This window comes from Megalobrama amblycephala, linkage group LG5 (genome assembly GCF_018812025.1).
Source record: "Megalobrama amblycephala isolate DHTTF-2021 linkage group LG5, ASM1881202v1, whole genome shotgun sequence".
Taxonomy (NCBI): Eukaryota; Metazoa; Chordata; class Actinopteri; order Cypriniformes; family Xenocyprididae; genus Megalobrama; species Megalobrama amblycephala.
In genome coordinates this window covers 21,000,419-21,020,500 of record NC_063048.1, presented here as the reverse complement: position 1 = coordinate 21,020,500, position 20,082 = coordinate 21,000,419, and the positions used below count along the sequence as shown (strand labels likewise).

Genomic DNA, 20,082 nt, shown 5'->3' with positions numbered 1-20,082 from the left:
ATGAACCAAACATGTCCCCTCCCGGTCACCATGTCTAAAATATACAGTGGGTACGGAAAGTATTCAGACCCCCTTAAATTTTTCACTCTTTGTTATATTGCAGCCATTTGCTAAAATCATTTAAGTTCATTTTTTCCCCTCATTAATGTACACCCAGCACCCCATATTGACAGAAAAACACATTGTTGACATTTTTGCAGATTTATTAAAAAAGAAAAACTGAAATATCACATGGTCCTAAGTATTCAGACCCTTTGCTCAGTATTTAGTAGAAGCACCCTTTTGATCTAATACAGCCATGAGTCTTTTTGGGAAAGATGCAACAAGTTTTTCACACCTGGATTTGGGGATCCTCTGCCATTCTTCCTTGCAGATCCTCTCCAGTTCTGTCAGGTTGGATGGTAAACATTGGTGGACAGCCATTTTTAGGTTTCTCCAGAGATGCTCAATTGGGTTTAAGTCAGGGCTCTGGCTGGGCCATTCAAGAACAGTCACAGAGTTGTTGTGAAACCACTCCTTCGTTATTTTAGCTGTGTGCTTAGGGTCATTGTCTTGTTGGAAGGCAAACCTTCGGCCCAGTCTGAGGTCCTGAGCACTCTGGAGAAGGTTTTTGTCCAGGATATCCCTGTACTTGGCCGCATTCATCTTTCCCTCGATTGCAACCAGTCGTCCTGTCCCTGCAGCTGAAAAACACCCCCACAGTATGATGCTGCCACCACCATGCTTCACTGTTGGGACTGTATTGGACAGGTGATGAGCAGTGCCTGGTTTTCTCCACACATACCGCTTAGAATTAAGGCCAAAAAGTTCTATCTTGGTCTCATCAGACCAGAGAATCTTATTTCTCATCATCTTCGCACTGAGGAGAGGCTTCCGTCGGGCCACTCTGCCATAAAGCCCCGACTGGTGGAGGGCTGCAGTGATGGTTGACTTTCTACAACTTTCTCCCATCTCCTGACTGCATCTCTGGAGCTCAGCCACAGTGATCTTTGGGTTCTTCTTTACCTCTCTCACCAAGGCTCTTCTCCCCCGATAGCTCAGTTTGGCCGGACGGCCAGCTCTAGGAAGGGTTCTGGTCGTCCCAAACATCTTCCATTTAAGGATTATGGAGGCCACTGTGCTCTTAGGAACCTTAAGTGCAGCAGACATTTTTTTGTAACTTTGGCCAGATCTGTGCCTTGCCACAATTCTGTCTCTGAGCTCTTCAGGCAGTTCCTTTGACCTCATGATTCTCATTTGCTCTGACATGCACTGTGAGCTGTAAGGTCTTATATAGACAGGTGTGTGGCTTTCCTAATCAAGTCCAATCAGTATAATCAAACACAGCTGGACTCAAATGAAGGTGTAGAACCATCTCAAGGATGATCAGAAGAAATGGACAGCACCTGAGTTAAATTTATGAGTGTCACAGCAAAGGGTCTGAATACTTAGGACCATGTGATATTTCAGTTTTTCTTTTTTAATAAATCTGCAAAAATGTCAACAATTCTGTGTTTTTCTGTCAATATGGGGTGCTGTGTGTACATTAATGAGGAAAAAAAAAAGAGCTTAAATGATTTTAGCAAATGGCTGCCATATAACAAAGAGTGAAAAATTTAAGGGGGTCTGAATACTTTCCGTACCCACTGTAAGTCACTTAATTTTTTATTAAACTGCTGCATACAATTAATATCGCAATTGCAATTGTGCTGATATTTAAAAAAACGGCACTCTTTGTGAGAGTGCTTAATAATATCATATGAGACAAATACTCATACAGAGGCATTTTTACAGCATTTTAATAGAGTAAATCATGCAGTGAGAGCGTGCACTCTAAATGTGCATGTGCAATAGTCTAAACTAAACTGAAAAAGCTCACAGTGTGAATGCACTCTCAATGTGTGTTTTTGTTTGGTTTTTGCAAAGGGGCATACTCGATAACATCAGATTGTACATTGTTAAACAACAATTACTATATTATTGTAGACGATATATAGCGCACACTCCTAATCCATATCACACACTTTCGTACCGTCACATTGGTCTCCTGTGGACGACAATATAAAGCCAGCCTCACAGTTGCAGATAAACGACCCCTCTGTGTTCTGACAGTGACCTTGGGTGCACACGTTGTCGTCATGGCATTCATCAATGTCTGTAACACACAAAATTGCTCATTGGCATTTTATGTGTTTTGTTTAACCTGATTGTTTGACAATCACAATTATGAAATTCCCAATGCTGTCATAATGCACATAAAAAGCCATGTAAAAGGCAAACAAAGTGAAAATAATCGATTCATAACTAAAGGAAACAAAAACAAAACAAAAGCAATAAACAAAACCAAAACACAACAAAACAAAAAGCAAAATCAAACAAAAAACAACAACTAAAACACCAAAAAAAAAAAAAAACAAGACCAGACAAAACGAAACAAAACAAATAATAAAAAAAAAAACTTAAAAATTCACTTAGAAGTTGGAGAGCATATCTGTCATTTGTTACACAAGATAGAGATGAACAAAATCTTTAAAAAATACTAAAAGCTTTTCAACTGAACGGATAGTACCTGCGCAGGCCTTGCCATCAGGAGTGAGCGAGAACCCTTCATCACACGTGCAGATGAAATAGCCCTCCAGATTCGAACACTGACCATGAGCACACACTCTTTCATCCAGACACTCATTTATATCTGCACAGAGAAGGTCACAAACACAATACATCTGAAGACAGACACCTCTGTGGGTCACATTTATAAAGGCCCTCTCATTTGTCAAAAAGTAGCTGTGCTAAACACATATTGTATAAAAGCAAACAAAAATTGCTTCTTACCAACACATTGGCCATTTCTCCCTTCAAACCCATCCGGACATGGAGAACACATGAAAGAGCCCAGAGTGTTATAGCAGAGACCGGATGGACACACTCTCCCATCCTGACATTCATCAATATCTATAAAGACACAAGAAGAAATTACCAGAATGATTCAAAATCAATATATGAGCTCATGGTATTCATCCAGCAAAGGGTCTGCATGTGCCAGCTGTGAAGGTTTGATAGGAGGGTCTGTTCTTATGGATGAGTGTTATTGCCGTCCTACTGTGAGGGGAACAGGAAACAATCGACTCAGGTGCAAGAAAGCTCATTTTGTTCTCCATCTCTCTGCTACACCATTATTAATGTCGATACTTGAAGAAAAACATCTTAACTGCAAAACCGCTCTGATAGCGATGCCATGATGTACGATGGCACCATGCCTGCTTCCTTCTACACATTCTACCATTCATTCACCTTTATTACTGCTTCCAACAGCAGCCAAAGTCACTTCGTCTCTAAACTGAATGGATGTGTTACATTAAAATGGTTAGAGTGTGAAAACACATCACCTAATCACAACTGCAACAGATTTTTAAAGAGCTTTACATTAGATCAGACAGCTGCATTTACAAGGACACATTTTCAATACTTGAAAGAATGTTTTACAATGTTCTTTGACTTACAAAGTCAAATATTTAATTATAAACTCTCAAATCTGATTTAACTAGAATTCTATAAAAAAAAAAAAAAGGCTAATATAAAAAAAAAAGGTTGGAGATGTGGCTTAGCAGTGTTCTGGGCATGTCGTGGTGCTCAAATGGGAGAGGTTTGAATCTGGCTTATTAAAAGCAGTCTGTCATTTAACAATTGGAGAGACTGAAAAGTAAAGAAAATGTCAGTATCTTGCATAATCAAAGAGTAAAATCTGTAAAAGTAATTTCTGTCTCGTAGGCTGGCGTAGAGCAAACAAACAACGCCCCACATTTTGTAGCAGTTACACAAATTCCAGATTGCGGAATTAAGGTGGGACTAATTCCTAAATGGAAAAGTTAAACCAGTTTACTGGAACAGTTAAACCTGTTAACCAGAGAAACCAATGTGCTGGCCATATCAGTTTAAATGGATGTAATGAGTAACTCTGGGCAAAAGCTTCCGGATGTCTTGTTCTCTGGATTTCCTAATACGAGGAGAAGATGTGTTTTCCAAGTACCGTGAACATTTCCTCATCTGCAGCGGTAGCGCTGAGGTATTTGGGTGACTCGGTTGAGGGTACGATAATACCTCTCTTCTTCCTCCACAAACCTCAAAGTGTGTCACAGGGAGGTGGTTTCTACCTCGTCTGCAAACCCTGAAAACCAGCTAATGACACACACACTCACAGGATGTGTGTGGAGTTGAGAAAGAGACAGAGCTGTGCCTGTATTTAGACGACCACATTGTGGTTCAAGACCAAAAGCAGACTTCATATGAGTGCTGATCTGTCTGGATCAAAATAAGAGCCAAGAAAGTGGAGGAGAGAACTGGCAATGGCTCACGAGGAAAGATACAGAGCTCCAAACGGGCCTTTATTTCACTTCTAACGTGTCCACAAAATAAATAATAGATAGCCTAATAAAAGATTCTTAAAAGAAAAAATAAATAACAGCTAAAGAAATTAAATAGTAAATATATGTACCAGTCAAATATTGTGAACCCTACTTTGATTCAGTTAGTTTGTGTACATGGGTGAGTTTATATGGGACAGAGTCTTGTAATTACCGGAGCAGCTGGTGCCCTGCTCGTTAGGCATGAAGCCAGGCTCACACACACACAGGAATCCGCCTGGAGTGTTATGACATTGACCATTAGCACACAAACTTGGGCTCTCCGCACACTCGTCGACATCTGTCAAAAATAATCAGGTAATCAATAGATCTGTCTTTTCATGCAGTATAAGACACAAATCCAATCTGAATGCAGAGTTTTCGTAACACATCGTCTAATGAGATGTCGTTATCTGGATTTAAAAACATTGAAGTCTTATAGACTAAGGCATAGACTAAAAATGGTGTCTGATGAAGTTAAAAATGAGTAAAATTATACATAAATGGTCATTCTTCCACATTATGACTCCATTTCCATATAGAAAATAAAATTTTAGTCACTAAATTTTTGCCTGGTTATGTCTGAAGTTCATTTAATTTGTTTTAGATGTGATGATATAGTGACTAAGAAGCCTTGGTTCCTTAAATGGATAGTTCACCCAAAAATTATCATTCTATTCTCATTGTTTACATGTTGTTTTGATGGCCCCCTTTGGACATTCTTTTGACTAAAAGTAATGTTGCACCTATATGTCAACCAACTCTTATTAGAGTATTAGTTGACTATTAGAGGTAGGGTTAGGAAAATAAGGGGTTAGGTTTGTAGAATAAGTTGACATGTACTTGCAAAGTTAATAGAATGTCTGTTGGGGGAACATCAAAATGAAGTTAGAGTCTATTAGACAGGCTACTAATACACTACTAATACTTTAATGAGAGTTAGTTGAGATGTAGGTGCAACATCACTTACAGTCAACAGAATGTCTAAAGGGGATCATTAAAATAAAGTGTAACCTTATTATTTACTCACTCTCATGTCATTTCAAACCTCTATGACCTTCATTCTTTGGTGGAACACATAAGAAGGTATTGTGAAAAACTGTCTTAGTGTTTTTGCCCATACAATGAAAGTCAATGGGATCCAGTTTTGTTTTGGACCCCATTGACTTTCATTGTGTGGACAAAAACAGTTAAAACATTTTCAAAACGCCTTTACAGTTTAATCAGTGACTGACTATATCAAATAGATGCATGATGGATTTATGGATGGATTACATAATCAAAATAACCACTGTTTAATAAATGAGAGATCCTGTTCTTGGTACCAATAAAAGACGAAGAGAACAACAGTATCAGTACTGTTTATACAGTTTAACCTTTGACCTCTCACCTACACATGTGGTGCCCTCACTGTCTGTTTTATAGCCGTCATCACAGATGCATGTATAGCTGTCAGCAGTGTTATAACAGATTCCTGCACCACAGATATCAGGTCTTACTTGACACTCGTCAATCTCTATGAAGAGAGAGAGAGAAAAAAGAAAAAAGGTCATTTTCACGATCTTGAAATATGCCCATAGGAAAACAGTGGAGAGAGTTTTCTTGCACTTTAATGATTGTGTATCATTTCTTATTTATTTATACAAAATAGTATATATTTTTAATATGGACTATTAATCGGTTATTGGCCATAACATTGATATAATTATGCACTTATCAGTAAAACTGTGCATCCCAAATATATAGTACATGTAGATGAGACTCACCTGCCAGCTGTGTTGGGGAGATGTTCTGACTTTCTCTGGAAGGCAGAATTGCTACTGGAGCAGGTGGTGACACCTTCTCCACCACCTCTGGAGAGTGACAAGGAATGGGGAAAAACAGGAAGAGAAAAAAAAAAGAGATGTAAGACATTCCACAATCTGCCCAGAATTCCTGCTACATATTTGTTGCAAAACAAACAATCTTGCTTGATCTCTTGAACAAAAACTGAACATGTCCAACATCTGGCACCACAGCAGCTGATCAAAGATCAACCAATCGTTGTCACCATCTGGATGTGTTAGTTGAGGCCACTTCTAGACATTTTAAATGATTTGCCTCATCTCAATTTAAACAGCACTTCAGAAATCTTTGCATAAACTAGTGGGTCAGTTAAAAGACATGAAGACGTGTTTATGGGGATATGCATGTACAGTACAAGTGGGACTGAGACCTGGGAGGGCAGGCTCCATCCTGATTGTAGATACCCCAGGTGACAGCTGGGCCTGTCCAGGCTGTACTATTGACCTATCAACACTCATGTGGGTAAAAAGCTCCTTCAAACAGATAAGAAACAAATGACAAACATAATAATCGACTGATCCACAAAGAGATATACTGTAGCAAATATATTGGCAACTAAAGCAAAGAGGTAAGATGCTTCTGCTCTGACTGAATGGGGCGTTAAAGTGGGCGGAGCTGTAAAATCTTCGTCCCTGTCCCAAATGGCACACTTGATGCATACTCTTTGTAATTTTAGAATTCAGAAAGGTGCTCAAGAGCGTGCCCTTAGACGAGGTGGCACAGTTGTGGACTACATCAGTCGCACAGTCTATGCAGAATTACAACAAAGTGTGGAAATGGACAGCAAGTGCTTAGGGTGGCATTTGGGACAGAGTCAGTTAAGTGGAAGAAAGCCATATGCAATCTCACAGATCTGCAACCCTGCCCTCTGCCCTCTCTCTCACACACACACACACACACCACATGGAAACCCTCTCGATTTAGTTCAAAGAAGAGACCGTTAAACTGTAAAAATTGAGATACTTGTGGAACAAATCGGGGGTTCTTCAGATTGCCACACTGGCAGAACCCTTCAGAAAACCTTTAGGAAACCTTTGAAGGTCCATCAAATATTATTATATATTTCAAGTGAAACAAAACCTGGAGGACAGACTTTGGAGTTCTTGAAGGAGCTTTTGTGCATTTCTCAGAGAACTGCCTTTTTGATAGGATGCCTACAGGTTCTTCAAAGGGTTTCTCCAGTGGGGCAGTCTGAAGAACCAAGTATCTTTTCATTTTTAAAAACATATGCTGTTGGGCGGTAAAATGAAATGCGATTTGTTCCACACACAGTCCAGAAACATTAAATAAGCCTCTTTATGTCACCTGAAAACCATTAAAGTCTCTCAAAGACCTGACCAGATAGAAAGATCTTCCCTAATTACTTCATTCAAGAGTGCTCTTTAATTATGTCCTTTTGAAATAATTTACCACTTTTAATCTTTATCCTTCATAAACTGAAGAGATATTTAGGTGCACTGTATATGTCTAAACCAATTATTACACCCGGTTTCAAAGACAAGGCTTAAGCATAGTTCCAGACTAAAATGCATTTTGAGATGTTTTAACTGAAAGCAACTTATACTGACATATCTTAAAATATGTTAGTGCCATTTTTTTTTTGTCTCAAGGTTCACACCAGTAATGTTTTTTTCTAAGGCACATTTATAAAAGCTACTTAATGTCCTAATTGAACTAAGGCATAATCCTGGCTTAATCTAAGCCCTGTCTGTGAAACCAGGAGTTAGTGTAATAAAAGTCTGTAAATGTTCTCCAACAGTTTTAGACAACCAAATTGTAAATATTAAATTTTATCATTTTAAAAACTACAACTTAAAATGGCTGTTTTTTTTAAATGTTAACACTGGCTGGACAAATATGAACATTAAAACACAGTCGCATCAATCATACACAAAGCGAAGGACACACAATGACACATACACGCAGAATGCTGAGCGCACAGAGCAGTCATGCAGTAGTGATGACATGATGATGTCATGCTTTGAATGTCTTTTTTGAAAGTTTTTAGCTGCCATTTTGCAGTGCTGCTTTGACGCGTGCGTGAAAGCATCAGCATCAGCTGCGCAGCGTATTTAGCAGATCTTTACTGCTGAATCAAACCCAACCTACCTGCCGGGGAACTGTGGGAACTGTACAGCAGACCATTACGTCATATAAAAACACAAAAATAAACTGTCACACAAAGCTGTGAAACAAACAATCATTCATATGTGAATTCAATACAGTAGTGCTGGCAACTATGCTTCTGAATTCACAGAAATATATAAAAAATAAAAATACAAAAATAAAATATCCATAGTTTTGGTCATGTAGTGTGTAAGAGGGTGAACTTCAGTGGACCAACTTTATTTCCAGAGCAAATTCGAAACACGGTCTCCCAGCAACAGGACAAAACTTAATAAAGCCCAAGGACAAATTCTTTCTCTCTGAACCTGGCCCACCTCCACCGCACATTTCAGCAGTGCAATGCTTTTATGGGCTGCTTTTGCAGAGAGGCTATAAAAATCTGTGCAGTTCATTTTGTGCGAGAGAAGTGAAAGGAGAAAATATGATGTGATGCACTGATCTTCTGGAATCCTTCATCAGCTTTGACATTGGTTTTGCAAGGTGGAAGCATTACTAATGACTCTCTCCCTCATGCCAAAGAGAGAACAGTTCTGTGTTCACTTTCTATAGGAACAACAGAGGCTTGGCTACATTTTGGATCTCAGTCTTCTCCAGACCAATGCCAAGTCTCATTCCATTGCCTGGTGCCAAGTGTACATGTGATGACATTTAAAAGAGAAGAAAAGAAGGACAGGGAAAAGGGTGAAAGAGTTCTTGCTGGTGTAGCTATTGTGTGTATGTATCTCTCCTTCATAAAAAGCATCCAGGCAGGCCATAATGTAAATAAACTTTGCATCACAAACCCAATTCTGGCAGGTTTCCTTGACACATGTTTGTGATATTCTGCATGAGGCAAATAAAACATCCAAAACCTAATGTCTGCATATTCACAGACGTACTTTAGACTGTTGGATAAACCCTTTAGAAATAAAGTACTGCTTAAAGCCGTTCATAGTTTTTGTCCTGTGTGCCTACTAAGTCGTGTGACTCACCAGGCAGTTGCCTCTCTGTGATGCCGAGAGCTTCCACAGGCTGCTGTAAGGTGGGGAAGGGCATGGGAGGGTCCACGGGCACTTGGTGTCTGATGGTGGGCTTGTTCTGCACCTGACTGTCTGGCTGGCTGTGTACATTAGGCGGTTTGGGCTTGTAAATGTATGGTGGGGTGACATGGTATCCCATACCTCCAGGACAAATGTCTTTAAACGCAGCTAAGAAAGAAAGAAAAAACATTCACCAAAATATTCACAGCACAAATGTCTATTTATCTATCTATTAGGGGTGTAACGTACACAAATGTGATGGTTCGGTATGTACCTAACCTCAGTATTGAAGACAAGGTTCGGTACAGGTTCAGTACAGCAGGGGGGAGAAGACTGAACATAAAACTGCTTATTTTTTCTTCTTTTTTTATTAAACAGTGGCTTATTTAACAAATGATGTCTCTCACGTTAAATCAATTCAGTTATAATTAACATTTTCTTAAGGACAAAACAATCTATCTCAGCTAATGCTGTAAACTATACACAGGAACAATTTTCTTACACATTGCTATAATATTAAAGGTCACAATTAACAACAGAGCACAAATTATTAAATTCAGTTGCTAGTTATTTTTAGATATAATAATCAACACTCAAATAAAAAATTGCACATAATTTTGCATTAACTTCTAAATCTAATTATTAAATTAGAGTAAAAATAGTGTTCCCCCCAGTAAAAATCGTGTTTTGGGGGGTAAAATCCACTTTTTTGGCAGGAATCCCCTGGTAAAATTTGTATTCCGGGGGCTAAATATCATGTTATTTGAAGTTGCTTCAACTCGCGGACATGAAAAACAACCTGCGGCAAAAGTGTTAAAGTAGCCTAATTCCACGAAAAAAAAATTGCGGACTTGGCAACACTGAATGGTTGAATTACACGTATATCAGATAATCGTCCTGTTGTGGCAGTTGGCAAACATAATTGCATTACCGCGCACGCCCCCTTCTGGACTGGAGTGTGGATTGCCTGTGACTGACTGTATTAGTCATCTAATGAACCGAACCATGACGTTCGTACCATACGGTTTGGGAGGAATACATGTACCATTACACCCCTACTATCTATCAATGAAATACATTCATCTTAAAAAAAATCAACAAAACACTTGTCATTTTAAAATATTAAATAATGCATTAAATATATGGAGACTGCATAGTTCTTGTTGCCCTATATAACTTGGGTGTTAACACTTTCCTTACCTACCAATACTGTAAAGCAAAATGCTGACACTTAATCGAGCGACTGCTCAAAACGCAGGCCTCACCGGAAGGCAAATACAAACGTGACGTAAGATGTGTGTAGGAAAACAAAAAATATACAGGAGAACTAACAAAAAGAGAGTGATGGCGTGTAAAAGCATCTACGTAGCAGAGCTGTGGAACACACATGCAAACCTCAATGAATTGGAGTACAGAGAGGGAATGATACCAGTAGAATAGGAGGGGCCAGTAGGGGGTGTGTCTCAGGTAGCTTACCTGTCCCAGGTAGGGGGCAGCGGTCACAATGAGGACCCCAGGCTTTGCCCACACTACAACAGCATAACTGTTTACTCAGCTGTGTGGACACAGGGTGCAAGCACTGCTTCCCCGGACTGACAAATCGGAAGCAATCACCCTTCTCCTCGCGAAGAGCAGGTGTTTCGGCTGGTTACCGTAGAGATGGAAGGAGGGAGTGAGGGGAGGAGTGTGCACGGTGTATGACATAAACATGGAAGAGAGAGAGAAATAGAGAACAACAGAAGAGAAAAGAGATTCCCTTCACCTTGTGTTCCATCTATGCACAACTACAATGCCATAACAAAAGAACAACTGCCCCTATAACCACATTAAAACAGTGTTAGAGTGTAGGGGACAGGGATTGTGTATAAAAAGTGATACTGTTTTTCAGACACAAGATAGACAAGAACAAAGGACAAAAATACAACTAACAGTGCACAGAGGTCAGTTCAGCAGGAAGCATTTGAGAAAGGTTAGATACAAGGGTTAATACACTAGTAGGCACTTGATATAAGACATCTGCTTAAATATATTAAATATCAAAATTACATTCATCTAAAGGCTGCTGAAAAGGTATAAATATATTCAAAAAGAAAACATTTATTGTAAATGGTAACAAAAACATCTTACCAACCCGAAATGTGTTAACGGCCGTCTCTCATATTCATTTTTCACTTTAATAAAGGGCCAATTCTGGGTTTTCCTATCGCAATGTACAATTCAGCATTTTCATATAGCAGAAGCAGATAACAGCAGATTTGTGCTGACAGAACTTATACTGTCAGCCAAAACACACTGTATACATGAGCAAAAAACCTCGATTGACTGAAGGCTAAAAGGAGGATTAAAAGAACTCTCTGAACTTCTCTGAAAAAAAGGACATGACGGCATGTTTCAGAGGTATAATTTGGCAAATGCTGCCTTCCAGGAGAAGGATCAGCCTCTATATTTATCACAATAACACAGACAGCACACTTTGGTTACCTCATTAAATCAGAGAAAGCTTGAGTGTGTTTGTGCCCCACTGACCGACTGCACATTTCAACCTCTCCTGAACAGCAGACAACCTTCCGCTCTTGTGACAGCCACAGTTTGTGTTAGTAGACATGTTAAATCATGCTGCTAGCTAGACTAATCAGAACATCTTACTGGTACAAGTTGAAGTGAGCTGAAGCTGCACTGAATCCATTTACATTTATAGATATCTTTGAGCAAGTAAGCATGGAAACAGAAGGAACATGCCAAAGACATCGGCCATCCAAGTTACGCTGGATTTGAGAGGAGAGTAGAGGAGAGTAGATGAGAGGCTTACGGAAGCAGGTGGTCAGGGTGGGGTCAGGCACAAAGCCTGGTTTGCAGATACACCTGAAGCTGCCCATGGTGTTGATGCAGTTTCCATTGGGACAAACACCTTGAATCTGGCATTCATCAATATCTGAGAGTGACAACAAACATTAGGAATTCATTTTTTTATCTTTCTTTAGAGGAACACAAAATAAGATATTTTGAAGAATGTTTTTTTTTTTTTGTCCACTGAGTGTCAAAACCACATTGAACTTCATTGTATGGACAAAAAAAAAAACACAGGAACTCTTTTGTGTTCCACAGAAAAAAGTCATATAGGTTTGGAATGACATTAAGGCGAGTAAATTATGCTAGAAATTTCATTTTGTGTGAGCTATCCATTTAATATTCTTAAACACATATACTGTAGCAGTCATTACATTGACAGTAGAAGAAAAGAGGTTTGAGATGCACACACACGTTGCAATATACATACATACATACACACACATAAATATATATTCTGCATATTCTTTTAAAGCATAAAGGCCTGTTCACACTAAGAACGATAACTATGAAGGTAATTATAACAATAACTATATTAGCATCCACACCGATGTAGATCTCTAAACTAAATTTTATTAGATTTATGCTTAAAAAAACAAAGAAAAAAACATTTGCCAATGGGGTCAGAAAAATAAACCTAATTCAAGATTTTCTGACAACAATTCCTAATGTATAGTGCAATTTTGCCTCACAACTATGTATCTTTAAGGATGTTTACATAATTTTTTTTAAAACAAGACAAAATACTAATAAAAATGACTTTCTGCAGTACTTACGCATATACTTGCATGTGATTTGCTTCACAGCTTTATTCATGTTAATATAAACCCATACGATGTGATCTACAATAACTGTAATAATCAGTCAGAAAAAGGAACGTACACAAACACACATTGGGTTTTTGTGTTTTATGAGGACTCTCCACAGATATGATTTTATAGTGTACAGACTTTACATCTTTTAGCCCTAACCATACACCTTATAGAAATCATTCAGCATTTTTACACACACACTTACCACACTAATATTTCTCTAAGAGGCCAGTGAGTGCAAGTTAAGGGTGTGGGCAGTCATCATTCCTAGTCACTTAGAGTGTGACACAGATCCAACACATGTCCTAATGCAATGCTAATGTGTTCATGATGACAGTGATTCTCATGCAGAGAGGGCATAAACTCAATCGCTCAAGCATCCAAACATCTGCACCAGAACACAGACTGGCCCAGAGAAGCTGTCAATCACCGCTATGAAATCATAATGTCCCCATTATACAAGAATACCCCACATATCTATACAAAATACACCTAATGACCTGCAAATCTGCATGGTGATGGATAACTAAAGAAATTCGAATGGGCGAACGCACTAAACCAAATCACCAATTATTTCAGCGGTCTGTGTCTTATTCACTAACCCCCCTCAAACCAGTTTAAAAAGGCACTTAATTTGCTGTGAATGATACAGTGCTGCACCATGAGTACTGAAGTTAAGTTATTCTTTTCAGAGCAAAATGCCTCTTTCTGTGTAAATTATGCTAATTAAGGATTGCTAAAATAATTTAGCTTAGTTGCAAAAATAAAACAATCATTAGTTCAAAGTAAATACATTTATGAAGTAAAAAAAAAAAGATAATATACAAAATAATTACAAACTTTTTTTATTAAAAGTAAAAATTATAAGCAGTAGTGAAAGTATCATGAACAAAAGTTCAGTGACAAAAAAAAGTATGTCGATTATTCTCTGTCAGAAATGTTTATGAAAGCATAAACCTGCCAATGAGGACAACATTTTGACTAATGACAGGAAGAGAGATTCGGCAGCATCAGAAGCTGGCAGAACACCCAAACCACAGGAGACCCGTCCACTTCGCAGTAAAAGCTTTGGCCTGACGCAAGAAGGCGTCAAAGGTTTAGTGGGACCCTCAAGCTGTGTTATCAGGACAGTGATTATGTTCGAACTTAACAGCACTCTGAGCGCTAAAGAAGTGTTGTAAACTAGCCTCAGAGAACAGCACATGCTGAAATATTTATTAAGATACAGAGTCCATAGTGCTTTTTTATTAAAACTTTCTAGGGTACATTCTACATACCTACTAATGCTATGCTAATGCTGTGACGAAATTAAAGAAGCGCTATACCTACAAATTTAAATAGTACTCTTGAGAAATGAAGTGATCTCAAAATGAGATCACATGACCAACTCTGTTTTTGCAGACCATAAACAAAAATGGCTTTGCGGTTTTAATGAGTGCAATATCTCATATGAAAATGACATTTGGCTTATTTGATAGTTCACTGGAGATTATAACTACATAACTATATTACTTTTTTTTCTTGAGCAGCTAGGTTTTATCTTAATTAACTGCACTTAAGTATGTCTCAATGTTGCCCGGATCTACCAGCTTTTAAACTCCTATCTCTTCTGACCCAGAGTGCCTGCGGCCAGGCCACACGTTGGGCACTTCCTGCTTCACTTTTAGCTGCGGTTCAGCTCTGGGTTTGGTAGACTGAGGCAGCTGGTTGTGGCTGCTAACAGCAGATGTGTTTGGCTCTAGGTGTGTGGAGATAAAAAAAAAATCTTACTGACCCCAAACTTGAGTTTTCAAAACATAATTAAGAGTGCAATTTTATAGTTAATTAACATGAATACTGAGGTTGTTTTTATTTACATTTAAGTAATATACACCATCATCCCACATCTGGCTGTATCTCATTCTCACTATTCTTTATAAAGAAGTATTATTAAAGGGTTAGTTCACCCAAAAATTACATTTCTGTCATTAAGTACTCACCCTCATGTCATTCCAAACCCGTAAGACCTTCATTCATCTTCGGAACACAAATTAAGATATTTTTGATGAAGCGACGAGAATACTTGTGCGCAAAAACAAAACAAAAATAAAGACTTTATTCAACAATTTCTTCTCTACCCTGTCAGTCTCGTACGCAGTTGATGCAGTGAACACAGTGCAGAGCTTCCATGTTACGCCGGCTCAGTATTGGCCGATGCTGTTCACGTGAGCACCACGACGCATACATGTGATGCTGACGCAGGAGCCGGCCAACAATGAGTCGGCGTTCTGACGTAGAACCCCGAAGTGCTGCACTTTATTCACTACATCAACTGTGCAACAGACTGACAGGGTAGAGAGGAAATTGTTAAATAAAATCGTTATTTTTGTTTTGTTTTTGCACACAAAAAGTATTCTCGTTGCTTCATAACATTAAGGTTAAACCACTGTAGTCACTAGGGCTGGGCGATATATCGCATGCGATTGTCAAGTGCATTTCGTCAGTAAAGCCAGTTCCCTGATTACTGCTAAATCACCATCATCTGCTTTCAAATGGAGCGCCATTTAATAGACAGAACCGTAGATCACTGACAAGCTACGCAATATCGCGTTCATTATCGCAGATGAATCGCCTTCGATAATGAACGCGATATTGCGAAGCTTGTCAGTGAACTACGGTTCTGTCTATTAAATGCCGCTCCATTTGAAAGCAGATGATGGCGATTTAGCGGTAATCAGGGACCCGGCTTTACTGACGAAATGCACGTGACAATTGCATGTGATATATCGCCCAGCCCTAGTAGTCACGTTTACTATTTTAACAATGTCTTTACTACTTTTCTAGACCTTGAATGTGGTAATTTAATTGTTTCTATGGGAGATTTAAAAAAAAACCCATGGATTTCATCAAAAATATCTTAATTTGTGTTCTGAAGATGAATGAAGGTCTTACGGGTTTGGAACGACATGAGGCTGAGTACTTAATGACAGAAATTTCATGTTGGTTGAACTAACACTTTAACATGCTAATCAAAAGTTTTACTTTGCTAAAGCATACATTAACAATATATGGCAGTATGAGTGTTACTTCACTTTGATTCTAAGGCTGAGCAAAAGCCCTGAAATCTTTCTGGCTGCTGGCCCTGATGTGTTAGATCTCTGGCTATTACATCCAACTTCAACATAGATTAGAAAGATCTATCAAAGATGCCACCTGTCTCTCCTCCTGCCTGTCCTCGTAACCGTGAAAGAGAGTCTTCTCTGTGATAGATCTGGGACACTATTTTAAAATGGCAATTTAATAAAAGCAACAGTACATGGCATATGTGGCAAGTTGTGACATGCAGAGGCCAGTGGGGGGCGAAATGAATTATATACAGTATCTGACTATGACAAATAGTCACTCATGCATCTTATCAAAATCATCAAAATCAATGCACAACTAAATAAACACAAAAATGTTGCACCACAGTATATACACGTTCACTGCAGGAACAAAAATATGCAATAAAAGCATTAGCATGCATGTGCAAGAAGAAACAAGCCATGGCTCTTACCGATACACCGAGTGGCATTCAGCCTCTTATAGCCTTGAGGACATTCAATCAAAGGAATTGCTTTGTAGGAAAGAGAGAAAGAGAGAGTGAGAGAGAGGAGGACAAAAAAATAACAGCACATTTAGTTAAAGTACTAAAGATAAACATTCTTTTCCAACAAATGTAAGGAAACTTTGGTGTAGTAAGAATAAATATAAAATTTAGACTTACTAAAATGTTTAATTTAATTTACAATCTATAAATGATTGTCCACTGTAACCATTACTATAATGATAGTCTCATGATAACCAGTGTATGCACCAAAATACCACATAAATCATTCTAATATGCTGATTTGGTGCTCAAGAAACATTTCTTATTATTATCAATGTTATTATCGAATTTTTCTGGAAACCGTGACACTTTTTTTGTCAGGAACATTACTGACCCCAAACAGTAAAAAGTTACATTATAAAAAAAGGATCTTTATGTCCTTGGTAAAGTTGCCATTGTATTATTTTTGAGGTAACAAAACTATAACTATGGTATTTGGCGGATGGTTAATTTTTGTACAGGACATCCCCAAGAGTTCAGTTCCTTAATTCACACAGGAAACTAACAGGATATAATGGAGAACCAAACGCAAGTGTGAAAATTTTAAAACATCTAATCTGATTACATTTTGTTCTTACATGTTTTTACATGTTCTACACTAACACAAATACATTCACACATGGAACATTAATCACTCTATATAATGTGATGTTAAACACACCATTGTCTCTGAGCTCATCACCTCCAGATAAAAAAAAGCAAGCAAAAACACTGTACATAGTTTTGTGGTGACTGTTTTAAGGTTTGCCTCAGGAGAGGCCTTGCGACTGGGAACACATAACAGGAACAGGGTTTACTTCCCTCTCATTCTCATGGGTAATGACCATAATAAATTACATAAATAGAACAAAGAGAGAGAGAAAGTGAGATGGAATGACTCATTTGGAACAGAACAGAATGCCACCGACATTTCCAAGGGTCATATTTTGAGCCTGCTGAACTCCAGACTTGTTTGCATCTTCATTACCCCAACACTTGTGTAACGTTACTGCCGTGCACTTCTATTTCCATTCAGGGCCAGCTGATGTCCTAGTGAGTGCTCGCCTACAGCTGCTGCAAACAGAGCTCAGAGACAGCAGTAATGTCACATCAACTTCACACCTCTCATTGCTATATTGAATCGCTCTTCTTCCAAAATGGAGTAAACATCTACGTAACCGAAATGAAAAAGTGTGAAGATAAACAAACCTCACTTTTCAAGTGAAGGAAAAACATTTTAACTGGCATTTAAAGATTGAAACAACAATCTTTAAATATTTCATTTCACTCATGAACGTTTGTTTTGGTGAGGTCCATAAGGTTTAAATCAGCGATATGTCTGGGAATGCACAGAATGCAGGGCCGCCCATATATGGGCAGAGAATTTCACAAAAATCTACAGGCATACCGTGAAGAGAAAGCGCAGAAGATAGAGACTGGGGTGGTACACTAACGGTTTTCTGTAGGGACAAACTTCAGAGAAGTGACTAAGCAAGAAGGAATCATGACTGTATGAGTAAATGTGTGTGTGAGTGTGTGTATGTGAGGAAGCATTACTAAAGCTGGAGTGTGTGCCAGGTGAGTCAGCATGTCAGTAAGTTCAACACAGCGTGTGTAACCAGATACCTTACAGCTTTCTCTTTCCTTTGCCCACTCATTACGTACTTGCCTTTTCTCTGTGGAATGCATCCCTTCCCTCTCATTCTTGATATTAGGACCATGTGTCTGTTGAGTCGCAGCCACTTGGAGGTTTGACATCAAATAGTTTTTAGAGGAACCTCTCATAGTTTCTTTTAGTTAGTGAGAAATCAAGGCTGGGCCTGTTGATGAATCACTGCTTTCCTGCTGTTTTCGGACCGCACTACTGTGGAATACTCTGCACAATCATACTGAAAGTGTGATTCACTGCAAATGAGGCCCAGACATACTGATGTTTAACGCTGTGTCTCACTCTGAACATACACCAGTTTGTTTCAGTCATTTCCATCATTCAATAAACAGATTAAATTGAAAATGTAAGACATATGCTTGAATTTGTGTGTGAGGGTGAGACAGATGTTTGTGTGTGTGAAGGTAAAACAGATGTTTTAATGAGAGAGAGAAAGACTAAGGATCATGAGAGAATGAGACAGGCATTTTTCAATCAAAATGTCCATCTGCGCTCATTTGTGTGCTAGAAAGAGTGGATCAAGAAAAATGAAGTATACCTAAGCCTTGAGGCAGTTTTGTGTGAGGGTGAGACGGGTGTTTTTGTTTGTAAAACTCAGGTTGTTTGTCTGTGTGAGAATGAGACGTGTTTTTGCACTTAAGGGTGAGACGGGTGTTTTTGTTTGTGAAAGCGAGAGATACGACTGTCCCTGTGAGACTGAGGCCGTTTACACTAGTGCGTTTTCGTTTTAAAACGACGTTTTAAAATGAAAACGAACCTCGTCTATAGTGGCGTTTCAGAAACAATCTCCGTCTACACTACTCGACCGAAAACGCATGTCACATGACTTTTCATGCACACTGTGCATGTGCGTATAAGTGTAAACGGTTGTGTCTTGCGCACATAGGCAGCTGGAGTATTATAAAATGCAGAGTTTAACTGCACAATGGCTGCTAAAAAGGACCACAAAGTCAGCAGTTTTTTCTGTTTACACTAAAACGCAACCCCGGAGTTTTCAAACAAAAACGGGGTCTGCAGCGTTTTCAAAAGTCTCCGTTTTTGAGCGTCGAAAATGCTGGAGTAACGTAAATGACAGGCATAACGGTAGCAAAAAATATATGCCTTTTAAAATGAAAATGCACTAGTGAAAACAGGGCCTGAGACTGATGTTTTTGCATGTGAGGGTGAGACTGTTTTTTTGTTTGGGAAAGCAAGGCAGATATTTTTCCTGAGTGAGGGTGAGACGGGTGTTTTTGTTTATGAAAGTGAGGCAGATGTTTGTCTGTGTGAAAGTGAGATTTGTTTTTGCATGTGAGGGTGAGACTTTTTTTTGTTTGGGAAAGCAAGGCAGATGTTTGTCTGTGAAGGTGAGACGGGTGTTTTTGTTTCTGAAAGTGAGGCATTTGTTTGTCTTTGTGAGTGAGGCTGATGTTTTTGCATGTGAGAGTGAGACGGGTGCTTTTGTTTGTGAAAGCGAGACAGATGTTTGCCTGTGTGAGAGAGATACAGGGGTTTTTGTTTCTGAAAGTGAGGCATATGTTTGTCTGTGTGAAAGTGAGACAGGTTTGTTGCATGCAAGGGTGAGATGGGTGCTTTTGTTTGTAAAAATGAGACAATTGTTTTCTGTGAGAGTGTAATGGGAGTTTTTGTTTGTGAGAGTATGACAGTAGCTTACATGATTTCTTTGGGCATTTTTGGCATTTGTGGAATCCCCATGATGTGCCCACCGTCCCACAACAGGCATCTTGTTTAGACAGGCCGGGCAGAGCTTTCCCACACTACAACAAAATAAAACACA

At 38.8% G+C, this 20,082-nt stretch overlaps 1 protein-coding gene across 8 annotated transcripts in view; it reads right to left on the bottom strand.

Annotated features, from left to right (window-relative positions):
• ltbp1 (latent transforming growth factor beta binding protein 1) overlaps nt 1–20,082 on the bottom strand; it is a 102,632-nt gene that overhangs the window by 32,800 nt on the left and 49,750 nt on the right. For 5 of the 8 annotated variants that reach the window (XM_048191159.1, XM_048191157.1, XM_048191160.1 and 2 more), the window contains 13 exons: nt 19,960–20,062; nt 16,565–16,624; nt 12,180–12,302; nt 10,847–11,014; nt 9,323–9,538; nt 8,334–8,353; nt 6,595–6,697; nt 6,146–6,232; nt 5,770–5,895; nt 4,555–4,680; nt 2,812–2,931; nt 2,549–2,671; nt 2,012–2,134 (listed from right to left, as the gene is read on the bottom strand). In XM_048191159.1, coding sequence (XP_048047116.1) covers nt 2,012–2,134; nt 2,549–2,671; nt 2,812–2,931; nt 4,555–4,680; nt 5,770–5,895; nt 6,146–6,232; nt 6,595–6,697; nt 8,334–8,353; nt 9,323–9,538; nt 10,847–11,014; nt 12,180–12,302; nt 16,565–16,624; nt 19,960–20,062 — 1,498 coding nt within the window. The remainder of the gene's footprint in view (nt 1–2,011; nt 2,135–2,548; nt 2,672–2,811; nt 2,932–4,554; nt 4,681–5,769; nt 5,896–6,145; nt 6,233–6,594; nt 6,698–8,333; nt 8,354–9,322; nt 9,539–10,846; nt 11,015–12,179; nt 12,303–16,564; nt 16,625–19,959; nt 20,063–20,082) is intronic. The other 3 variants (XM_048191156.1, XM_048191161.1, XM_048191158.1) reach the window with 2 other exon arrangements.